The sequence below is a fragment of the Pleurodeles waltl genome, chromosome 9 (genome assembly GCF_031143425.1).
Source record: "Pleurodeles waltl isolate 20211129_DDA chromosome 9, aPleWal1.hap1.20221129, whole genome shotgun sequence".
In the NCBI taxonomy this organism is placed as follows: Eukaryota; Metazoa; Chordata; class Amphibia; order Caudata; family Salamandridae; genus Pleurodeles; species Pleurodeles waltl.
This window is the reverse complement of record NC_090448.1, coordinates 403,205,382-403,226,019: the sequence shown is the minus strand read 5'-3', so window position 1 is coordinate 403,226,019 and position 20,638 is coordinate 403,205,382. Positions and strand designations below refer to the sequence as shown.

At 46.6% G+C, this 20,638-nt stretch overlaps 1 protein-coding gene across 10 annotated transcripts in view; it reads left to right on the top strand.

Annotated features, from left to right (window-relative positions):
- MARK2 (microtubule affinity regulating kinase 2) overlaps positions 1 to 20,638 on the top strand; it is a 603,936-nt gene that overhangs the window by 441,697 nt on the left and 141,601 nt on the right. For all 10 annotated transcript variants that reach the window (XM_069207129.1, XM_069207137.1, XM_069207134.1 and 7 more), the window contains exon 14: positions 3,006 to 3,103. In XM_069207129.1, the coding sequence (XP_069063230.1) occupies positions 3,006 to 3,103 (98 nt within the window). The remainder of the gene's footprint in view (positions 1 to 3,005; positions 3,104 to 20,638) is intronic.

Sequence of the window (20,638 nt, the reverse complement as noted above, 5' to 3'; positions counted from 1 at the left end):
TTTACCGAAACACACTAGTTTTTCCATCCAAGTCATCAGTATGTAAAAGTTTGAATGAATTATTCTGACTCCTTTCAGATCCCTTGTAACTACATGCAGACATGCACTTGTTAATTGGCAAGGTGTCCAAAAGCTCTATCGAAGGCATCCCTTTTTATACTCTTAAAACATATTGGCTGTCCCTGCTTTTTTTCTGAATTGGGATAGTAATTGCTCTGTTGTACCTTCAACAACGGTGGATTCTTACCACAACAAGAGATGGTATTTAAAGTTGACCCATCTTGTGCAAATATGACCCACCTTATGCTTAGTTTTAAAACGTTGCCATAATTTGGTCATTACAGATGATGACCCTCCCATGGATAAAACACACTAAACTTCTAGAACTCCTCACCTAACCCCTTGACAGAAAGTCTCATAGGTGACAGCAGCACTATTCATGCACTATTGAATTAATGTTGGGGGCAGAGGCAAAATATCCTCACTGGATCATTGTAGGCAGCTCACCTTCTAAACAAATAAATATCTCCTCAAATCAAAGCCAAACTCCTGGCACTGTGCAGCTGTTTGGGGCTTCTCGAGCAATGTGTTTCCTATGCAAAGAAAGACCTCTCACATAATTTAGTAATAAGAACCGGTTGGATTCTCTACTCTTATGAGAAATGTTACTGTTGGTGAGATTTGCAGAGTAGCTCCTCATCTGCTGTGCTTCTCTATCCAAGCTTTCTTCTTGATTGTAACCTATTCCGTCGTCATGGCTTTTTCCAATTCTCAACTTGTGTGTACAATGGCACCTAGTATTTGGAGTAGAATCTGCCTCTGTATCTATTAAAACAGACCTCAGTTTGCTGGTACAGTGTATGCATTATATGCTGTGCTCCCACATTTGTGCAGTTAAGTTCACTTTTGAGGAACTGGAAACTTTGTTCCCAGTGTGGATTAGAATTCTATTGTTGTGCACTGTTAGAACTCCAAACACACAGCCTCTCCCTGATATGTTTGATCTTTTTTGATATTTTTGGCTAACTATCCCATTTTCCTTTAGGTCTAGTAATTTGTGCCTCAGTGCCCCGAGTTAAAGCCATGTGTATTGTGCCATCATCGGCTTGCAATATTGGACTTGCATAACCTTTGATATTATACTGCCTCTTGCGACCTGAATCCAGTCACAGCTGCTTGGATGTCTGGACCTTTTGATCCGATGATCTGCTGTGACATTAAGCTCCTTTTGTGGAAGGCTTCCTTTTCGATGGCCATTACATTGGCACAGTTAATAAATGAAATGCAATGAATGGTTGTCTGCACCTCCAACAATCTCACTGTGTTTTGTAGTGGTGAGTGAATCTTCGAATTTGGCATGCATTTCTGAAGTGCTGAGTTCCATTTAAATTAAGCAAATGCTTGCTGAACATTCTCTGCAATATGTCCTCAGAAGAGAAATCTTGCACAATCTGAACATAAGGTGCACTGTCCATATTTGTCTGGACCAAACAAGGGACATAACTTATGATTGTTTTAGAAGGTCAAGATGCCCGCTGACTGGCAGCTAAAGCCACCATGGCCAGATGGATGTCATGCTTCCCTCATTGTTACATTTCGCATGGAGCCTGATCTCCATCATGTGGCAGAGCGCACACACCATCAAAACTAAGGTGCATGGTTAGTGGCAATTGCCAGTTATGTACCTATTAAAGAAATATGCTAGTCGACCAGATGGTCTATGCCACGTGCATTTCAGAGACCCTATGCTCACATGCCTTTGTCCTAAAGAGAGGCAAGATTTATCCAGAAAGCTTGCTGCAACCTGTGTGCGTATGCCTTTGGCATGCCTTGCTGGTTTTCGTGTCTCTGTTCCTCTTTATCATAAATATCTCCAAAACTACCCACAGTTTGAAATCGAAAGTATTTCAGGATGTTCGAGTGAGATAACATCACCTTTCAAAGTGACTTATCTTAATATATCTTCCTCCTGCCAACCCTCGGCATTTGATCAAAACACCCAAAAATGGGCTTCTTTTTTCCAAAAACAGAAAGTAGCAAATGTGGACATAGGTACTGGGATGATGTGTGTCAAATACATAAACCACACACGTGTTACCAGTTAGGATAGCCCTGCTACAGCAGGTAAAGAAGCAGTTTCTCATGCTGCCATTAGGTCGCAAAGAACTATGGACAAAGACTAGCGGCTGTGGACGTCTGTGGTAACTATCTTTTCTCTCCATCACCTTAACTTCCTTCCTACTTTTTGAGAAATAAAGTTGATGCAAATAGACCTTAGAAAAGAATATCAGCGATGACCTCGGAGTGAAGTAATGGTTTAGTTGTAATTTTACTTCTGCGTGATGGACATCTTCCTTGAATTCTTAAAGAATCCTTCTTGCTCCTACTAAACCAATTGCATAGCAGGAGATAAGTTACTCAAGTTATTACTAAGCCTTTCGAGTCAAATTAAACTGCCTCTTTCAACACTGCACTGCTTTCTGCGACATTTGAGCCTCTGGTTTCGTTGAAACTGCAGCCTACCATGTACTGCTTTGCTTTTCAATATTTTACTGTTATTTTTTAATTCTAATTGTATTTGAGGAAATAAGCATAAATGTGAATAATCTCTAGATATATTTTCTTTATGATTTTGTTTAAAGAAAAATAGCTTATCTTTAAAACAATTGCCTTTCAACACACAGGCAGATGTAATCTTTATGAACTGAAAAAGACACACAATGAAAAATGTTTTTTTCCCTCTAACACCTGTGATAAAACTGCTTTATGCCTGAGTCACAGTACTCGTCCATCCTTCTATTTATGATTTTGTTTAAAGAAAAATAGCTTATCTTTAAAACAATTGCCTTTCAACACACAGGCTGGTGTAATCTTTATGAACTGAAAAAGAAACAATTACATTTTTTTTCCCTCTAACACCTGTGATAAAACTGCTTTATGCCTGATTCACAGTGCTCGTCCGTCCTTCTATTGACAAAGTATGTTTTTTCTATCCATCTTTACAGAACAGTGTTCTCTCCACTGGCACCAACCGGAGCAGGAATTCGCCTATGGTTGAACGTGCCAGCTTGGGACCAGGCTCTATACAGAATGGCAAAGACAGGTACAACATTTTCAGCTATTAGTTTTCTCCTTACAGATAGAAGTAACATTTTTAGGTGTGGAGTTGCAAGTAGGTTCAAATAGAGGTGAATATTTGGAAAAAGATTTGTGCCTCAAGCTGTGAGGATGTCATCAATTTTGCAAGCATTGGTGAGTTGGTGACAGCTACTTTCATTACTAAAGCATATCCCGTTATGGTAAGAGTCTGTTTTCCAGATTAACACACGTGAGAATATCACTGATACCTACCTACAATATGAATCACATGGCATATGAAAGCATATTGCCTGGCAGAGTAAAGGTTTTTGGGCATTGAAAATAGGGATTGAATTTGGTGGATTGTATTCTGAAGTAGAGATTGGTTAATTGAATCTCACTCACCATACATGACCTCTACTGAGTGTACACGTAGCATAGCAAACGTACTATTACTATTGTTTCGATTAGTAGGCAACCGTTTGGGCTATATATCACCAGAGTAAATTTGTATGCTTACTAGGATCCTTCTCAAATTCTTGTGCTAGCTATTCTAGTGTTAGTGGGCCATAAATGTCTGTACTGAAAAAACGACAACCCCCCCCCCCCCCCCCCCCCCCCCCCCCCCCAAAAAAAAACATACTTGGAATTCACATATTTATCGCAGCTCCTTTTTGGGCCAGTGAATACATCGTTACTTGAGCATCTTTGATGGAGTCTGTATATTTCATTTGCAGAGCCAGTGAGACTGAGACACTGACTCTACTTAGGGCATGCCTACAAATAAAAAACAACACAGAAGTCTTGCATACCCATATTAAATCCTTATATTAAATCCTTATGTTTAGGTATTTCACAATAATAAAATCAGTAATTTACCAGTTTTTGAGATTTTAAAATCATTGACATAAATGCCATTACATACATTGCATTACCCTAGGCTCCATAATTTATATTGACATGTCAAAACTGTCAAGGAGGATTCAGCAACACTTTATGCCAAATACACCACTCGATGGGGTTAAGCTATTTTGAAGAGCATTTATTATATTATTTTGCAGTTGTATTTATCTCCAGCAATACCAAATGGTTGTAAGATCACTTTACATGTGAACACTTTCATAGTACATGCAGCTTACAGAAGTAGTTTCACTTGCATACAGATAAATTCAGCATAATGTTACTTTACATTACTGTGGTTTCAGCACCAGTATTGTAGAAGTGGAACCATAAGGTCATGTAGCTTGCAGGTAACTCATGTATGTGTCCAGTTGTGGCGTCATAGAGCCTAAAAAGAGGTAATGTTTAACCTGGTGAGATCCCTGTGTAATAGGGCATTGGACAAAACCACCACGATGAGGAATGTTTTTTTTATCATTCCACATTTCCTCCTATCACAGACCGGGGACTGACACTTCTGTAGTTTTGACATGGTTGAGTGGAGGTAATCTTTCTCATTGACTGTCCGATTTCTCAGCTCCCTTTGACAAGTATGCTTTGACACTGAATTCCTGCTATGGACCCAGGAGGGGAGCCATCCTGTGGGGTATGGAGCTCAAGCATCCGAAGGTCACATGAGAGCTATGAAGCTCTGTCATGGCTATTCCATGATGGAATGCTGCAGCTGAGCAGGACTGAGAATAAGCATGTACCATTCCGTACATGCATTCATGCTATTCCCTGGCGGACATGACATGATACTCAAGATTCTGACATGTTTTACAAGAACAAAATCATCTCCTGTGCTAGGAGTCCCTCCTTAGCAGGCATATGTAAACGCGATTTTTTTTTTTGTCAATCCATACATTCACTAGACATCACTTTGTTGAACTCCGGGATGATGCCACCCTGGGCAGACAGTAAGAATTTTATTCCACCCTCTTCACACTGCTTTGCAGGTTGGAGAAAATATGGTTCTAGAATCTGTTCTTGCTGTAAACATTAAACTGTTTTGTAGCTTGTAAGGAAATGCCTCCTTGGCATGGTTGCCCCCTGACTTTTTGCCTTTGCTGATGCTATGTTTACAATTGAAAGTGTGCTGAGGCCTGCTAACCAGGCCCCAGCACCAGTGTTCTTTCCCTAACCTGTACTTTTGTATCCACAATTGGCAGACCCTGGCATCCAGATAAGTCCCTTGTAACTGGTACTTCTAGTACCAAGGGCCCTGATGCCAAGGAAGGTCTCTAAGGGCTGCAGCATGTCTTATGCCACCCTGGAGACCTCTCACTCAGCACAGACACACTGCTTGCCAGCTTGTGTGTGCTAGTGAGGACAAAACGAGTAAGTCGACATGGCACTCCCCTCAGGGTGCCATGCCAGCCTCTCACTGCCTATGCAGTATAGGTAAGACACCCCTCTAGCAGGCCTTACAGCCCTAAGGCAGGGTGCACTATACCATAGGTGAGGGTACCAGTGCATGAGCATGGTACCCCTACAGTGTCTAAACAAAACCTTAGACATTGTAAGTGCAGGGTAGCCATAAGAGTATATGGTCTGGGAGTCTGTCAAACACGAACTCCACAGCACCATAATGGCTACACTGAAAACTGGGAAGTTTGGTATCAAACTTCTCAGCACAATAAATGCACACTGATGCCAGTGTACATTCTATTGTAAAATACACCACAGAGGGCACCTTAGAGGTGCCCCCTGAAACTTAACCGACTATCTGTGTAGGCTGACTAGTTTTAGCAGCCTGCCACAAACCGAGACATGTTGCTGGCCCCATGGGGAGAGTGCCTTTGTCACTCTGAGGCCAGTAACAAAGCCTGCACTGGGTGGAGATGCTAACACCTCTCCCAGGCAGGAATTGTCACACCTGGCGGTGAGCCTCAAAGGCTCACCTCCTTTGTGCCAACCCAGCAGGACACTCCAGCTAGTGGAGTTGCCCGCCCCCTCCGGCCAGGCCCCACTTTTGGCGGCAAGGCCGGAGAAAATAATGAGAATAACAAGGAGTCGTCACTGGCCAGTCAGGACAGCCCCTAAGGTGTCCTGAGCTGAAGTGACTCTAACTTTTAGAAATCCTCCATCTTGCAGATGGAGGATTCCCCCAATAGGGTTAGGATTGTGACCCCCACCCCTTGGGAGGAGGCACAAAGAGGGTGTACCCACCCTCAGGGCTAGTAGCCATTGGCTACTAACCCCCCAGACCTAAACACGCCCTTAAATTTAGTATTTAAGGGCTACCCTGAACCCTAGAAAATTAGATTCCTGCAACTACAAGAAGAAGGACTGCCTAGCTGAAAACCCCTGCAGCGGAAGACCAGAAGACGACAACTGCCTTGGCTCCAGAAACTCACCGGCCTGTCTCCTGCCTTCCAAAGATCCTGCTCCAGCGACGCCTTCCAAAGGGACCAGCGACCTCGACATCCTCTGAGGACTGCCCCTGCTTCGAAAAGACAAGAAACTCCCGAGGACAGCGGACCTGCTCCAAGAAAAGCTGCAACTTCGTTTCCAGCAGCTTTAAAGAACCCTGCAAGCTCCCCGCAAGAAGCGTGAGACTTGCAACACTGCACCCGGCGACCCCGACTCGGCTGGTGGCGATCCAACACCTCAGGAGGGACCCCAGGACTACTCTGAGACTGTGAGTACCAAAACCTGTCCCCCCTGAGCCCCCACAGCGCCGCCTGCAGAGGGAATCCCGAGGCTTCCCCTGACCGCGACTCTTTGAACCTAAAGTCCCGACGCCTGGGAGAGACCCTGCACCCGCAGCCCCCAGGACCTGAAGGACCGGACTTTCACTGGAGAAGTGACCCCCAGGAGTCCCTCTCCCTTGCCCAAGTGGAGGTTTCCCCGAGGAATCCCCCCCTTGCCTGCCTGCAGCGCTGAAGAGATCCCGAGATCTCTCATAGACTAACATTGAAAACCCGACGCTTGTTTCTACACTGCACCCGGCCGCCCCCGCGCTGCTGAGGGTGAAATTTCTGTGTGGACTTGTGTCCCCCCCAGTGCCCTACAAAACCCCTCTGGTCTGCCCTCCGAAGACGCGGGTACTTACCTGCAAGCAGACCGGAACCGGGGCACCCCCTTCTCTCCATTCTAGCCTATGTGTTTTGGGCACCACTTTGAACTCTGCACCTGACCGGCCCTGAGCTGCTGGTGTGGTGACTTTGGGGTTGCTCTGAACCCCCAACGGTGGGCTACCTTGGACCAAGAACTGAACCCTGTAAGTGTCCTACTTACCTGGTAAAACTAACAAAAACTTACCTCCCCCAGGAACGGTGAAAATTGCACTGTGTCCACTTTTAAAACAGCTATTTGTCAATAACTTGAAAAGTATACATGCAATTTTGATGATTTGAAGTTCCTAAAGTACTTACCTGCAATACCTTTCGAACAAGATATTACATGTTAAATTTGAACCTGTGGTTCTTAAAATAAACTAAGAAAAGATATTTTTCTATAACAAAACCTATTGGCTGGATTTGTCTCTGAGTGTGTGTACCTCATTTATTGTCTATGTGTATGTACAACAAATGCTTAACACTACTCCTTGGATAAGCCTACTGCTCGACCACACTACCACAAAATAGAGCATTAGTATTATCTATTTTTACCACTATTTTACCTCTAAGGGGAAACCTTGGACTCTGTGCATGCTATTCCTTACTTTGAAATAGCACATACAGAGCCAACTTCCTACATTGGTGGATCAGCGGTGGGGTACAAGACTTTGCATTTGCTGGACTACTCAGCCAATACCTGATCACACGACAAATTCCAAAATTGTCATTAGAAATTGATTTTTGCAATTTGAAAAGTTTTCTAAATTCTTAAAAGACCTGCTAGGGCCTTGTGTTAGATCCTGTTTAGCATTTCTTTTAGAGTTTAAAAGTTTGTTAAAAGTTTGAATTAGATTCTAGAATCAGTTTTAGTCTCTTAAAAAGTATTCCAACTTTTAGAAGCATAATGTCTAGCACAGATGTGAATGTGGTGGAACTCGACACCACACCTTACCTCCATCTACAGATGAGAGAGCTAAGGTCACTCTGTAAACTAAAGAAAATAACAATGGGCCCCAAACCTACCAAAATACAGCTCCAGGAGCTTTTGGCAGAGTTTGAAAAGGCCAACCCCTCCGAGGGTGGCAACTCAGAGGAAGAGGATAGTGACTTGGAGGACAATTCCCCCCTACCAGTCCTATCTAGGGAGAACAGGGTCCCTCAAACCCTGACTCCTAAAATAATAGTCAGAGATGCTGGTTCCCTCACAGGAGAGACCAACACCTCTGAAATCACTGAGGATAGCCCCAGTGAAGAGGACATCCAGTTAGCCAGGATGGCCAAAAGATTGGCTTTGGAAAGACAGATCCTAGCCATAGAGAGGGAAAGACAAGAGATGGGCCTAGGACCCATCAATGGTGGCAGCAACATAAATAGGGTCAGAGATTCTCCTGACATGTTGAAAATCCCCAAAGGGATTGTAACTAAATATGAAGATGGTGATGACATCACCAAATGGTTCACAGCTTTTGAGAGGGCTTGTGTAACCAGAAAAGTGAACAGATCTCACTGGGGTGCTCTCCTTTGGGAAATGTTCACAGGAAAGTGTAGGGATAGACTCCTCACACTCTCTGGACAAGATGCAGAATCTTATGACCTCATGAAGGGTACCCTGATTGAGGGCTTTGGATTCTCCACTGAGGAGTACAGGATTAGGTTCAGGGGGGCTCAAAAATCCTCGAGCCAGACCTGGGTTGACTTTGTTGACTACTCAGTGAAAACACTAGATGGTTGGATTCAAGGCAGTGGTGTAAGTAATTATGATGGGCTGTACAATTTATTTGTGAAAGAACACCTGTTAAGTAATTGTTTCAATGATAAACTGCATCAGCATCTGGTAGACCTAGGACCAATTTCTCCCCAAGAATTGGGAAAGAAGGCGGACCATTGGGTCAAGACAAGGGTGTCCAAGACTTCAACAGGGGGTGACCAAAAGAAAGGGGTCACAAAGACTCCCCAGGGGAAGGGTGATGAGACAACCAAAACTAAAAATAGTAAAGAGTCTTCTACAGGCCCCCAAAAACCTGCACAGGAGGGTGGGCCCAGAGCCTCTTCACAAAACAATGGGTACAAGGGTAAAAACTTTGATCCCAAAAAGGCCTGGTGTCATAGCTGTAAACAGCATGGACACCAAACTGGAGACAAGGCCTGTCCCAAGAAAGGTTCCACTCCAAACTCCCATCCAGGTAACACTGGTATGGCTAGTCTCCAAGTGGGATCAACAGTGTGCCCAGAGCAAATCAGGGTCCACACTGAAGCTACTCTAGTTTCTGAGGGTGGGGTGGATTTAGCCACACTAGCTGTCTGGCCGCCTAACATGCAAAAATACAGACAGCAACTCTTAATTAATGGGACTAGAATAGAGGGCCTGAGGGATACAAGTGCCAGTGTCACCATGGTGACAGAGAAACTGGTTTCCCCTGGCCAATACCTGACTGGAAAAACTTACACAGTCACCAACGCTGACAATCAGAGAAAAGTACATCCCATGGCAATGGTTACTTTAGAATGGGGAGGGGTCAATGGCCTGAAACAGGTGGTGGTCTCCTCAAATATCCCAGTGGACTGTCTGCTTGGAAATGACCTGGAGTCCTCAGCATGGGCTGAGGTAGAGCTAAAAACCCATGCAGCAATGCTGGGTATCCCTGAACTGGTGTGTGTGAAAACAAGAGCACAATGCAAGGCACAGGGTGAAAAAGTAGAGCTGGAGTCTGGAAAAATGGCCCAGCCTACCAAGAGAACAGGAAAGTCAGTTGGGAAACCAACTGCAACACAGCAAAAGAAAGGGAACCTCTCTTCTCAGGAAGAAGTTCTGCCCTCTGAGGGAACTGAGCCTTTGGAGCTTGAACCTTACCAGGTTGAGCTCTTAGGCCCAGGGGGACCCTCAAGGGAAGAGCTGTGTAAGGGACAAGAAACCTGTCCCTCTCTTGAAGGCCTTAGGCAGCAAGCTGCTGAAGAGTCCAAAGGCAAGAAAAATGGAACACATAGGGTCTATTGGGAAGATGGGCTCCTGTACACTGAGGCCAGAGACCCCAAACCTGGTGCCACTAGGAGAGTGGTAGTGCCTCAGCTGTTCAGAGAGTTCATCCTAACATTGGCCCATGACATTCCCCTTGCTGGACATTTGGGACAAACCAAGACGTGGGAGAGGTTAGTCAACCACTTCTACTGGCCCAATATGTCCAACATGGTTAAGGAGTTTTGCCTCTCCTGCCCCACCTGTCAAGCCAGTGGTAAGACAGGTGGGCATCCAAAGGCCCCCCTCATTCCACTTCCAGTGGTGGGGGTGCCCTTTGAAAGAGTGGGTGTGGACATAGTTGGTCCACTGGAACCTCCCACAGCCTCAGGAAATATGTATATCCTGGTAGTAGTGGATCATGCTACCAGGTATCCTGAAGCTATTCCCCTTAGGTCGACTACTGCCCCTGCAGTAGCCAAGGCCCTCATTGGTATCTTTACCAGAGTGGGTTTCCCTAAGGAGGTGGTGTCTGACAGAGGTACCAACTTCATGTCAGCATACCTAAAGCACATGTGGAATGAGTGTGGAGTGACTTATAAATTCACTACACCATACCATCCACAAACTAATGGCTTGGTTGAGAGATTCAACAAGACATTAAAAGGCATGATCATGGGGCTCCCAGAAAAGCTCAAAAGGAGATGGGATGTCCTCTTGCCATGTCTGCTTTTCGCTTACAGAGAGGTGCCACAGAAGGGAGTAGGATTCTCACCCTTTGAACTTCTGTTTGGTCATCCTGTAAGGGGACCACTTGCCCTTGTTAAAGAAGGCTGGGAGAGACCTCTCCATGAGCCTAAACAGGACATAGTGGACTATGTACTTGGCCTTCGCTCTAGAATGGCAGAGTACATGGAAAAGGCAACCAAAAACCTTGAGGCCAGCCAACAGCTCCAGAAGTTTTGGTATGACCAAAAGGCTGCACTGGTTGAGTTCCAACCAGGGCAGAAAGTCTGGGTTCTGGAGCCTGTGGCTCCCAGGGCACTCCAGGACAAATGGAGTGGCCCTTACCCAGTTCTAGAGAGGAAGAGTCAGGTCACCTACTTGGTGGACCTGGGCACAAGCAGGAGCCCCAAGAGGGTGATCCATGTAAACCGCCTTAAACTCTTCCACGACAGGGCTGATGTCAATCTGTTGATGGTAACAGATGAGGATCAGGAGGCAGAGAGTGAACCTCTCCCTGATCTTCTGTCATCAGACCCAAAAGATGGTACAGTAGATGGAGTGATCTACTCAGACACCCTCTCTGGCCAACAGCAAGCTGATTGTAGGAGAGTCCTACAACAGTTTCCTGAACTCTTCTCCTTAACCCCTGGTCAGACACACCTGTGTACCCATGATGTGGACACAGGAGACAGCATGCCTGTCAAGAACAAAATCTTTAGACAATCTGACCATGTTAAGGAAAGCATCAAGGTGGAAGTCCACAAGATGCTGGAATTGGGAGTAATTGAGCGCTCTGACAGCCCCTGGGCTAGCCCAGTGGTCTTAGTCCCCAAACCTCACACCAAAGATGGAAAGAAAGAGATGAGGTTTTGTGTGGACTACAGAGGGCTCAATTCTGTCACCAAGACAGATGCTCATCCAATTCCAAGAGCTGATGAGCTCATAGACAAATTAGGTGCTGCCAAATTTCTAAGTACCTTTGACTTGACAGCAGGGTACTGGCAAATAAAAATGGCACCTGGAGCAAAAGAAAAGACAGCATTCTCCACACCGGATGGGCATTATCAGTTTACTGTTATGCCCTTTGGTTTAAAGAACGCCCCTGCCACCTTCCAAAGGTTGGTGAATCAAGTCCTTGCTGGCTTGGAGTCCTTTAGCACAGCTTATCTTGATGATATTGCTGTCTTTAGCTCCACCTGGCAGGATCACCTGGTCCACCTAGGGAAGGTTTTGAAGGCTCTGCACTCTGCAGGCCTCTCTATCAAGGCATCCAAGTGCCAGATAGGGCAGGGAACTGTGGTTTACTTGGGACACCTTGTAGGTGGAGGCCAAGTTCAGCCACTCCAACCCAAGATCCAGACTATTCTGGACTGGGTAGCTCCAAAAACCCAGACTCAAGTCAGGGCATTCCTTGGCTTGACTGGGTATTACAGGAGGTTTGTGAAGGGATATGGATCCATTGTGACAGCCCTCACTGAACTCACCTCCAAGAAAATGCCCAAGAAAGTAAACTGGACTGTGGAATGCCAACAGGCCTTTGACACCCTGAAACAGGCAATGTGCTCAGCACCAGTTCTCAAAGCTCCAGATTATTCTAAGCAGTTCATTGTGCAGACTGATGCCTCTGAACATGGGATAGGGGCAGTTTTGTCCCAAACAAATGATGATGGCCTTGACCAGCCTGTTGCTTTCATTAGCAGGAGGTTACTCCCCAGGGAGCAGCGTTGGAGTGCCATTGAGAGGGAGGCCTTTGCTGTGGTTTGGTCCCTGAAGAAGCTGAGACCATACCTCTTTGGGACTCACTTCCTAGTTCAAACTGACCACAGACCTCTCAAATGGCTGATGCAAATGAAAGGTGAAAATCCTAAACTGTTGAGGTGGTCCATCTCCCTACAGGGAATGGACTTTATAGTGGAACACAGACCTGGGACTGCCCATGCCAATGCAGATGGCCTTTCCAGGTTCTTCCACTTAGAAAATGAAGACTCTCTTGGGAAAGGTTAGTCTCATCCTCTTTCGTTTGGGGGGGGGTTGTGTAAGGAAATGCCTCCTTGGCATGGTTGCCCCCTGACTTTTTGCCTTTGCTGATGCTATGTTTACAATTGAAAGTGTGCTGAGGCCTGCTAACCAGGCCCCAGCACCAGTGTTCTTTCCCTAACCTGTACTTTTGTATCCACAATTGGCAGACCCTGGCATCCAGATAAGTCCCTTGTAACTGGTACTTCTAGTACCAAGGGCCCTGATGCCAAGGAAGGTCTCTAAGGGCTGCAGCATGTCTTATGCCACCCTGGAGACCTCTCACTCAGCACAGACACACTGCTTGCCAGCTTGTGTGTGCTAGTGAGGACAAAACGAGTAAGTCGACATGGCACTCCCCTCAGGGTGCCATGCCAGCCTCTCACTGCCTATGCAGTATAGGTAAGACACCCCTCTAGCAGGCCTTACAGCCCTAAGGCAGGGTGCACTATACCATAGGTGAGGGTACCAGTGCATGAGCATGGTACCCCTACAGTGTCTAAACAAAACCTTAGACATTGTAAGTGCAGGGTAGCCATAAGAGTATATGGTCTGGGAGTCTGTCAAACACGAACTCCACAGCACCATAATGGCTACACTGAAAACTGGGAAGTTTGGTATCAAACTTCTCAGCACAATAAATGCACACTGATGCCAGTGTACATTCTATTGTAAAATACACCACAGAGGGCACCTTAGAGGTGCCCCCTGAAACTTAACCGACTATCTGTGTAGGCTGACTAGTTTTAGCAGCCTGCCACAAACCGAGACATGTTGCTGGCCCCATGGGGAGAGTGCCTTTGTCACTCTGAGGCCAGTAACAAAGCCTGCACTGGGTGGAGATGCTAACACCTCTCCCAGGCAGGAATTGTCACACCTGGCGGTGAGCCTCAAAGGCTCACCTCCTTTGTGCCAACCCAGCAGGACACTCCAGCTAGTGGAGTTGCCCGCCCCCTCCGGCCAGGCCCCACTTTTGGCGGCAAGGCCGGAGAAAATAATGAGAATAACAAGGAGGAGTCACTGGCCAGTCAGGACAGCCCCTAAGGTGTCCTGAGCTGAAGTGACTCTAACTTTTAGAAATCCTCCATCTTGCAGATGGAGGATTCCCCCAATAGGGTTAGGATTGTGACCCCCACCCCTTGGGAGGAGGCACAAAGAGGGTGTACCCACCCTCAGGGCTAGTAGCCATTGGCTACTAACCCCCCAGACCTAAACACGCCCTTAAATTTAGTATTTAAGGGCTACCCTGAACCCTAGAAAATTAGATTCCTGCAACTACAAGAAGAAGGACTGCCTAGCTGAAAACCCCTGCAGCGGAAGACCAGAAGACGACAACTGCCTTGGCTCCAGAAACTCACCGGCCTGTCTCCTGCCTTCCAAAGATCCTGCTCCAGCGACGCCTTCCAAAGGGACCAGCGACCTCGACATCCTCTGAGGACTGCCCCTGCTTCGAAAAGACAAGAAACTCCCGAGGACAGCGGACCTGCTCCAAGAAAAGCTGCAACTTCGTTTCCAGCAGCTTTAAAGAACCCTGCAAGCTCCCCGCAAGAAGCGTGAGACTTGCAACACTGCACCCGGCGACCCCGACTCGGCTGGTGGCGATCCAACACCTCAGGAGGGACCCCAGGACTACTCTGAGACTGTGAGTACCAAAACCTGTCCCCCCTGAGCCCCCACAGCGCCGCCTGCAGAGGGAATCCCGAGGCTTCCCCTGACCGCGACTCTTTGAACCTAAAGTCCCGACGCCTGGGAGAGACCCTGCACCCGCAGCCCCCAGGACCTGAAGGACCGGACTTTCACTGGAGAAGTGACCCCCAGGAGTCCCTCTCCCTTGCCCAAGTGGAGGTTTCCCCGAGGAATCCCCCCCTTGCCTGCCTGCAGCGCTGAAGAGATCCCGAGATCTCTCATAGACTAACATTGAAAACCCGACGCTTGTTTCTACACTGCACCCGGCCGCCCCCGCGCTGCTGAGGGTGAAATTTCTGTGTGGACTTGTGTCCCCCCCGGTGCCCTACAAAACCCCTCTGGTCTGCCCTCCGAAGACGCGGGTACTTACCTGCAAGCAGACCGGAACCGGGGCACCCCCTTCTCTCCATTCTAGCCTATGTGTTTTGGGCACCACTTTGAACTCTGCACCTGACCGGCCCTGAGCTGCTGGTGTGGTGACTTTGGGGTTGCTCTGTACCCCCAACGGTGGGCTACCTTGGACCAAGAACTGAACCCTGTAAGTGTCCTACTTACCTGGTAAAACTAACAAAAACTTACCTCCCCCAGGAACGGTGAAAATTGCACTGTGTCCACTTTTAAAACAGCTATTTGTCAATAACTTGAAAAGTATACATGCAATTTTGATGATTTGAAGTTCCTAAAGTACTTACCTGCAATACCTTTCGAACAAGATATTACATGTTAAATTTGAACCTGTGGTTCTTAAAATAAACTAAGAAAAGATATTTTTCTATAACAAAACCTATTGGCTGGATTTGTCTCTGAGTGTGTGTACCTCATTTATTGTCTATGTGTATGTACAACAAATGCTTAACACTACTCCTTGGATAAGCCTACTGCTCGACCACACTACCACAAAATAGAGCATTAGTATTATCTATTTTTACCACTATTTTACCTCTAAGGGGAACCCTTGGACTCTGTGCATGCTATTCCTTACTTTGAAATAGCACATACAGAGCCAACTTCCTACATAGCTTTAATCTGTTTCTGATATAAAATGCAGTCAATAAAAATATAATATGAAGATGGTAAATACTGAGTCACACTGATTCCACCTATTATCGGCACACAAGCCTTTATTCTGGTAAACAAGATGCTTTTTTAGCCCACTAACATATTGATGGAATGATGCACAAACATGTGATTCTAGAATAGTCTATTAAAGTTTTAAAAAAGGGGTTACAGGTAGTAAGTTTTTCTATTTTTCCCCAGTGTTTGGAACGTAGTTGAAATTGCACTCCAACCCAGAAATGCCTTACTTTGAGAATGACTCCTGTTCTAGGAAATGCTTTAGGTATTTCAGGGATTTATTTTACTATTTTGTGTTCGAAGGACATATTCTAAAGACAACAATTGTAGGAAGTTGGCTCTGTATGTGCTATTTCAAAGTAAGGAATAGCATGCACAGAGTCCAAGGGTTCCCCTTAGAGGTAAAATAGTGGTAAAAAGAGATAATACTAATGCTCTATTTTGTGGTAGTGTGGTCGAGCAGTAGGCTTATCCAAGGAGTAGTGTTAAGCATTTGTTGTACATACACATAGACAATAAATGAGGTACACACACTCAGAGACAAATCCAGCCAATAGGTTTTGTTATAGAAAAATATATTTTCTTAGTTTATTTTAAGAACCACAGGTTCAAATTTAACATGTAATATCTTGTTTGAAAGGTATTGCAGGTAAGTACATTAGGAACTTTGAATCATTTCAATTGCATGTATACTTTTCAAGTTATTCACAAATAGCTATTTAAAAAGTGGACACAGTGCAATTTTCACAGTTCCTGGGGGAGGTAAGTTTTTGTTAGTTTTACCAGGTAAGTAAGACACTTACAGGGTTCAGTTCTTGGTCCAAGGTAGCCCACCGTTGGGGGTTCAGAGCAACCCCAAAGTTACCACACCAGCAGCTCAGGGCCGGTCAGGTGCAGAGTTCAAAGTGGTGCCCAAAACGCATAGGCTTCAATGGAGAGAAGGGGGTGCCCTGGTTCCAGTCTGCCAGCAGGTAAGTACCCGCGTCTTCGGAGGGCAGACCAGGGGGGTTTTGTAGGGCACCGGGGGGGACACCAGCCCACACAGAAATTTCACCCTCAGCGGCGCGGGGGCGGCCGGGTGCAGTGTTAGAACAAGCGTCGGGTTCGCAGTGGAAGTCAATGAGAGATCAAGGGATCTCTTCAGCGCTGCAGGCAGGCAAGGGGGGGCTTCCTCGGGGAAACCTCCACTTGGGCAAGGGAGAGGGACTCCTGGGGGTCACTTCTGCAGTGAAAGTCCGGTCCTTCAGGTCCTGGGGGCTGCGGGTGCAGGGTCTTTTTCAGGCGTCGGGACTTAGGTTTCAGAGAGTCGCGGTCAGGGGAAGCCTCGGGATTCCCTCTGCAGGCGGCGCTGTGGGGGCTCAGGGGGGACAGGTTTTGGTACTCACAGTCGTAGAGTAGTCCGGGGGTCCTCCCTGAGGTGTTGGTTCTCCACCAGCCGAGTCGGGGTCGCCGGGTGCAGTGTTGCAAGTCTCACGCTTCTTGCGGGGAGTTGCAGGGTTCTTTAAAGCTGCTTCTTGAAACAAAGTTGCAGTCTTTTTGGAGCAGGTCCGCTGTCCTCAGGAGTTTCTTGTCGTCGTCGAAGCAGGGCAGTCCTCAGAGGATGCAGAGGTCGCTGGTCCCTTTGGAAGGCGTCGCTGGAGCAGAGTTCTTTGGAAGGCAGGAGACAGGCCGGTGAGTTTCTGGAGCCAAGGCAGTAGTCGTCTTCTGGTCTTCCTCTGCAGGGGTTTTCAGCTAGGCAGTCCTTCTTCTTGTTGTTGCAGGAATCTAATTTTCTAGGGTTCAGGGTAGCCCTTAAATACTAAATTTAAGGGCGTGTTTAGGTCTGGGGGGTTAGTAGCCAATGGCTACTAGCCCTGAGGGTGGGTACACCCTCTTGGTGCCTCCTCCCAAGGGGAGGGGGTCACAATCCTAACCCTATTGGGATTTCTAAAAGTTAGAGTCACTTCAGCTCAGGACACCTTAGGGGCTGTCCTGACTGGCCAGTGACTCCTCCTTGTTGCTTTCTTTGTTCCCTCCAGCCTTGCCGCCAAAAGTGGGGGCCGTGGCCGGAGGGGGCGGGCAACTCCACTAAGCTGGAGTGCCCTGCTGGGCTGTGACAAAGGGGTGAGCCTTTGAGGCTCACCGCCAGGTGTTACAGCTCCTGCCTGGGGGAGGTGTTAGCATCTCCACCCAGTGCAGGCTTTGTTACTGGCCTCAGAGTGACAAAGGCACTCTCCCCATGGGGCCAGCAACATGTCTCTAGTGTGGCAGGCTGCTGGAACTAGTCAGCCTACACAGACAGTCGGTTAAGTTTCAGGGGGCACCTCTAAGGTGCCCTCTGGGGTGTATTTTGCAATAAAATGTACACTGGCATCAGTGTGCATTTATTGTGCTGAGAAGTTTGATACCAAACTTCCCAGTTTTCAGTGCAGCCATTATGGTGCTGTGGAGTTCGTGTACAACAGACTCCCAGACCATATACTCTTATGGCTACCCTGCACTTACAATGTCTAAGGTTTTGCTTAGACACTGTAGGGGCACAGTGCTCATGCACTGGTACCCTCACCTATGGTATAGTGCACCCTGCCTTAGGGCTGTAAGGCCTGCTAGAGGGGTTTCTTAACTATACTGCATAGGCAGTGAGAGGCTGGCATGGCACCCTGAGGGGAGTGCCATGTCGACTTACTCATTTTGTTCTCACTAGCACACACAAGCTGGTAAGCAGTGGGTCTGTGCTGAGTGAGGGGTCTCTAGGGTGGCATAATACATGCTGCAGCCCTTAGAGACCTTCCCTGGCATCAGGGCCCTTGGTACCAGAGGTACCAGTTACAAGGGACTTATCTGGATGCCAGGGTCTGCCAATTGTGGATACAAAAGTACAGGTTAGGGAAAGAACACTGGTGCTGGGGCCTGGTTAGCAGGCCTCAGCACACTTTCAATTGTAAACATAGCATCAGCAAAGGCAAAAAGTCAGGGGGCAACCATGCCAAGGAGGCATTTCCTTACAACAATTAAATGCAAAATAACATAGTTCTGCTTTGTGTGTAATTCACACTGAATTTGGATACTTCAGCAACGTGACTAGGCTTGTTACTGATTGAGGCAACAACATTGAAACAAACTGCAAGTCATGTATAATTCATTAGGAGCAGGTGTCAAGCAGCAGAAGAATTTTCTACTTGTAATGTTTTCATAGTAAAGTCTATGACATGGACCTCTTTTTCTGAGACATTTCTTTTTGTATTTGTAGATGGATTTACTGCTTTACTAGTTATTCTTCCTCATCTAAATATTCCATCTCTTTGACATGAATATGGTTTCAGTGTCACTAAATAAAAATTGCTTGGCTTTCACAGATTCCCCAATCTTGTTTTAGTTAGTTGCATCTTCAGAATTTCCTCCAGTTTGCATGGGAAGAAAACTTGAAAAGAAATGGTGTAAGTTTTTAGTTCAATTTCTATGTATAGTTTGTCATTCACATTGAAGGTCCGGGACTCTGGAAAAAAAGAAAAAAAGGGGGCCTTAGAACCACTGCCAATACACCAGCACGGCACAGGAGTCTATTCACTCTACTTCCTTATTTCCAAAAAGGACGGGTCCCTGGGACCAATCTTAGATCTCAGACCCCTAAATGAATACTTTCTCTCAGAGCACTTTCACGTGAGTACTCTTCAAGATGTCATCCTGTTACAGCAATGAGTCAGCTTCATGGTAGCTCTTGATCTCAAGGTTGCCTATTTTTCACAACCCTATTCACCCGGCACACTGCTGATACCTCCGGTTTCTAATAAACAGGCAGCATTTCAAATTTGAAGTGCTTCCCTTTGGGGGTCACAACCGCCCCAAGAGTCTTCACCAAATGTCTTGCTGTGGTAGTGGCTCTCCTGTGCAGGCAAAATACACGCATCTTTCCATATCTAGACAGAAGCTCAACTATTCAAAAGTGCATGGCAGTCAAGCCACCATAAACCTACTTCATCAACTAGGCTTTACCATCAGTGCTGTCCAATCCCACCTCCAACCACTTGAAAAACAACCATATCTGGGAGCTATCTTCAGCTCACAACGGGGGATACCATATCCCAATGCCACCCATATGCAATCTTTCCAGGTGTTCATTCCCCAGTTTCAGCCTCATCAGCAAGTAACAGTAAGGACAGTCATGCCTCTCCTTGGTATGATGGCATCATCAATAGCCATAGTACCTCATGCCAGACTGAACATGCACCTGTTGCACGAGTGCTTAGCACACCAATGGACTTAAGTGGAGGGTCAGTGGGAAAATCTAGCGTTGCTTTACTGTCAAGCTGGCCAATCTCTGCATTGGTGGAACACCAACAATCTCTTAAAAGGTTGTCCTTATACCCAGTTCCGCAGAGAACCATAACGGATGCCTCCCTCATGGAATGGAGGGCGCATTCGCAAGATCTAACCGTCCAGGGATGCTGGAAACTCAGCAAGACACATCTCCATGTCAGTCACCTGGAGTTGCTAGCTGTTCACCTAGTGCTCAAAGCCTTCTGTGCATCTGGTAGGCAAGGTAGTCCTGATCAAAACAGACATGATTGCCATGTATCATCTTCAAAAGCAGAGGGGCACTAGGTCCCCTCAGCTTTCGTAACTAGCCCAAACCATTTGGAGGTTAGTTCTCCGGTACAACATTCACCTGTTAGCAGAATAACTCACAGGAGTGGACAATGACTTTGCAGATCTACTTAGAAAGAGTTGCCAACAAGTCCACAAGTGGGAACTCAAAACGCAAGCCATCCTTCTATTCTCCCGGCATTGGGGTCAACCACAGATAAACCTTTTTGCCACAGCAGAAAATCCCCAAACTCCACCTCCAGGTTCCCACGACCACAGTTCAGGGGCAATGCACTGTGGATGAACTTGTCTGGGATTTTTACATACTTTTTTCCACGTCTCTCACTGCTTCAGTTTGTGGTTTACAAATTTTCACAGACATCTCTCGCCCTAATTTAAGTGCCACCCACATGGGTGATCCAACACATTCCTGGAACTCAGTAGTTCTTCACGAGGTACTGCGTAACAGGAAGGACCTTCTCACATAGAGCCATGAAGAAATAAGACACCCACACCCTCAGGGTGCCCTTAACACCAC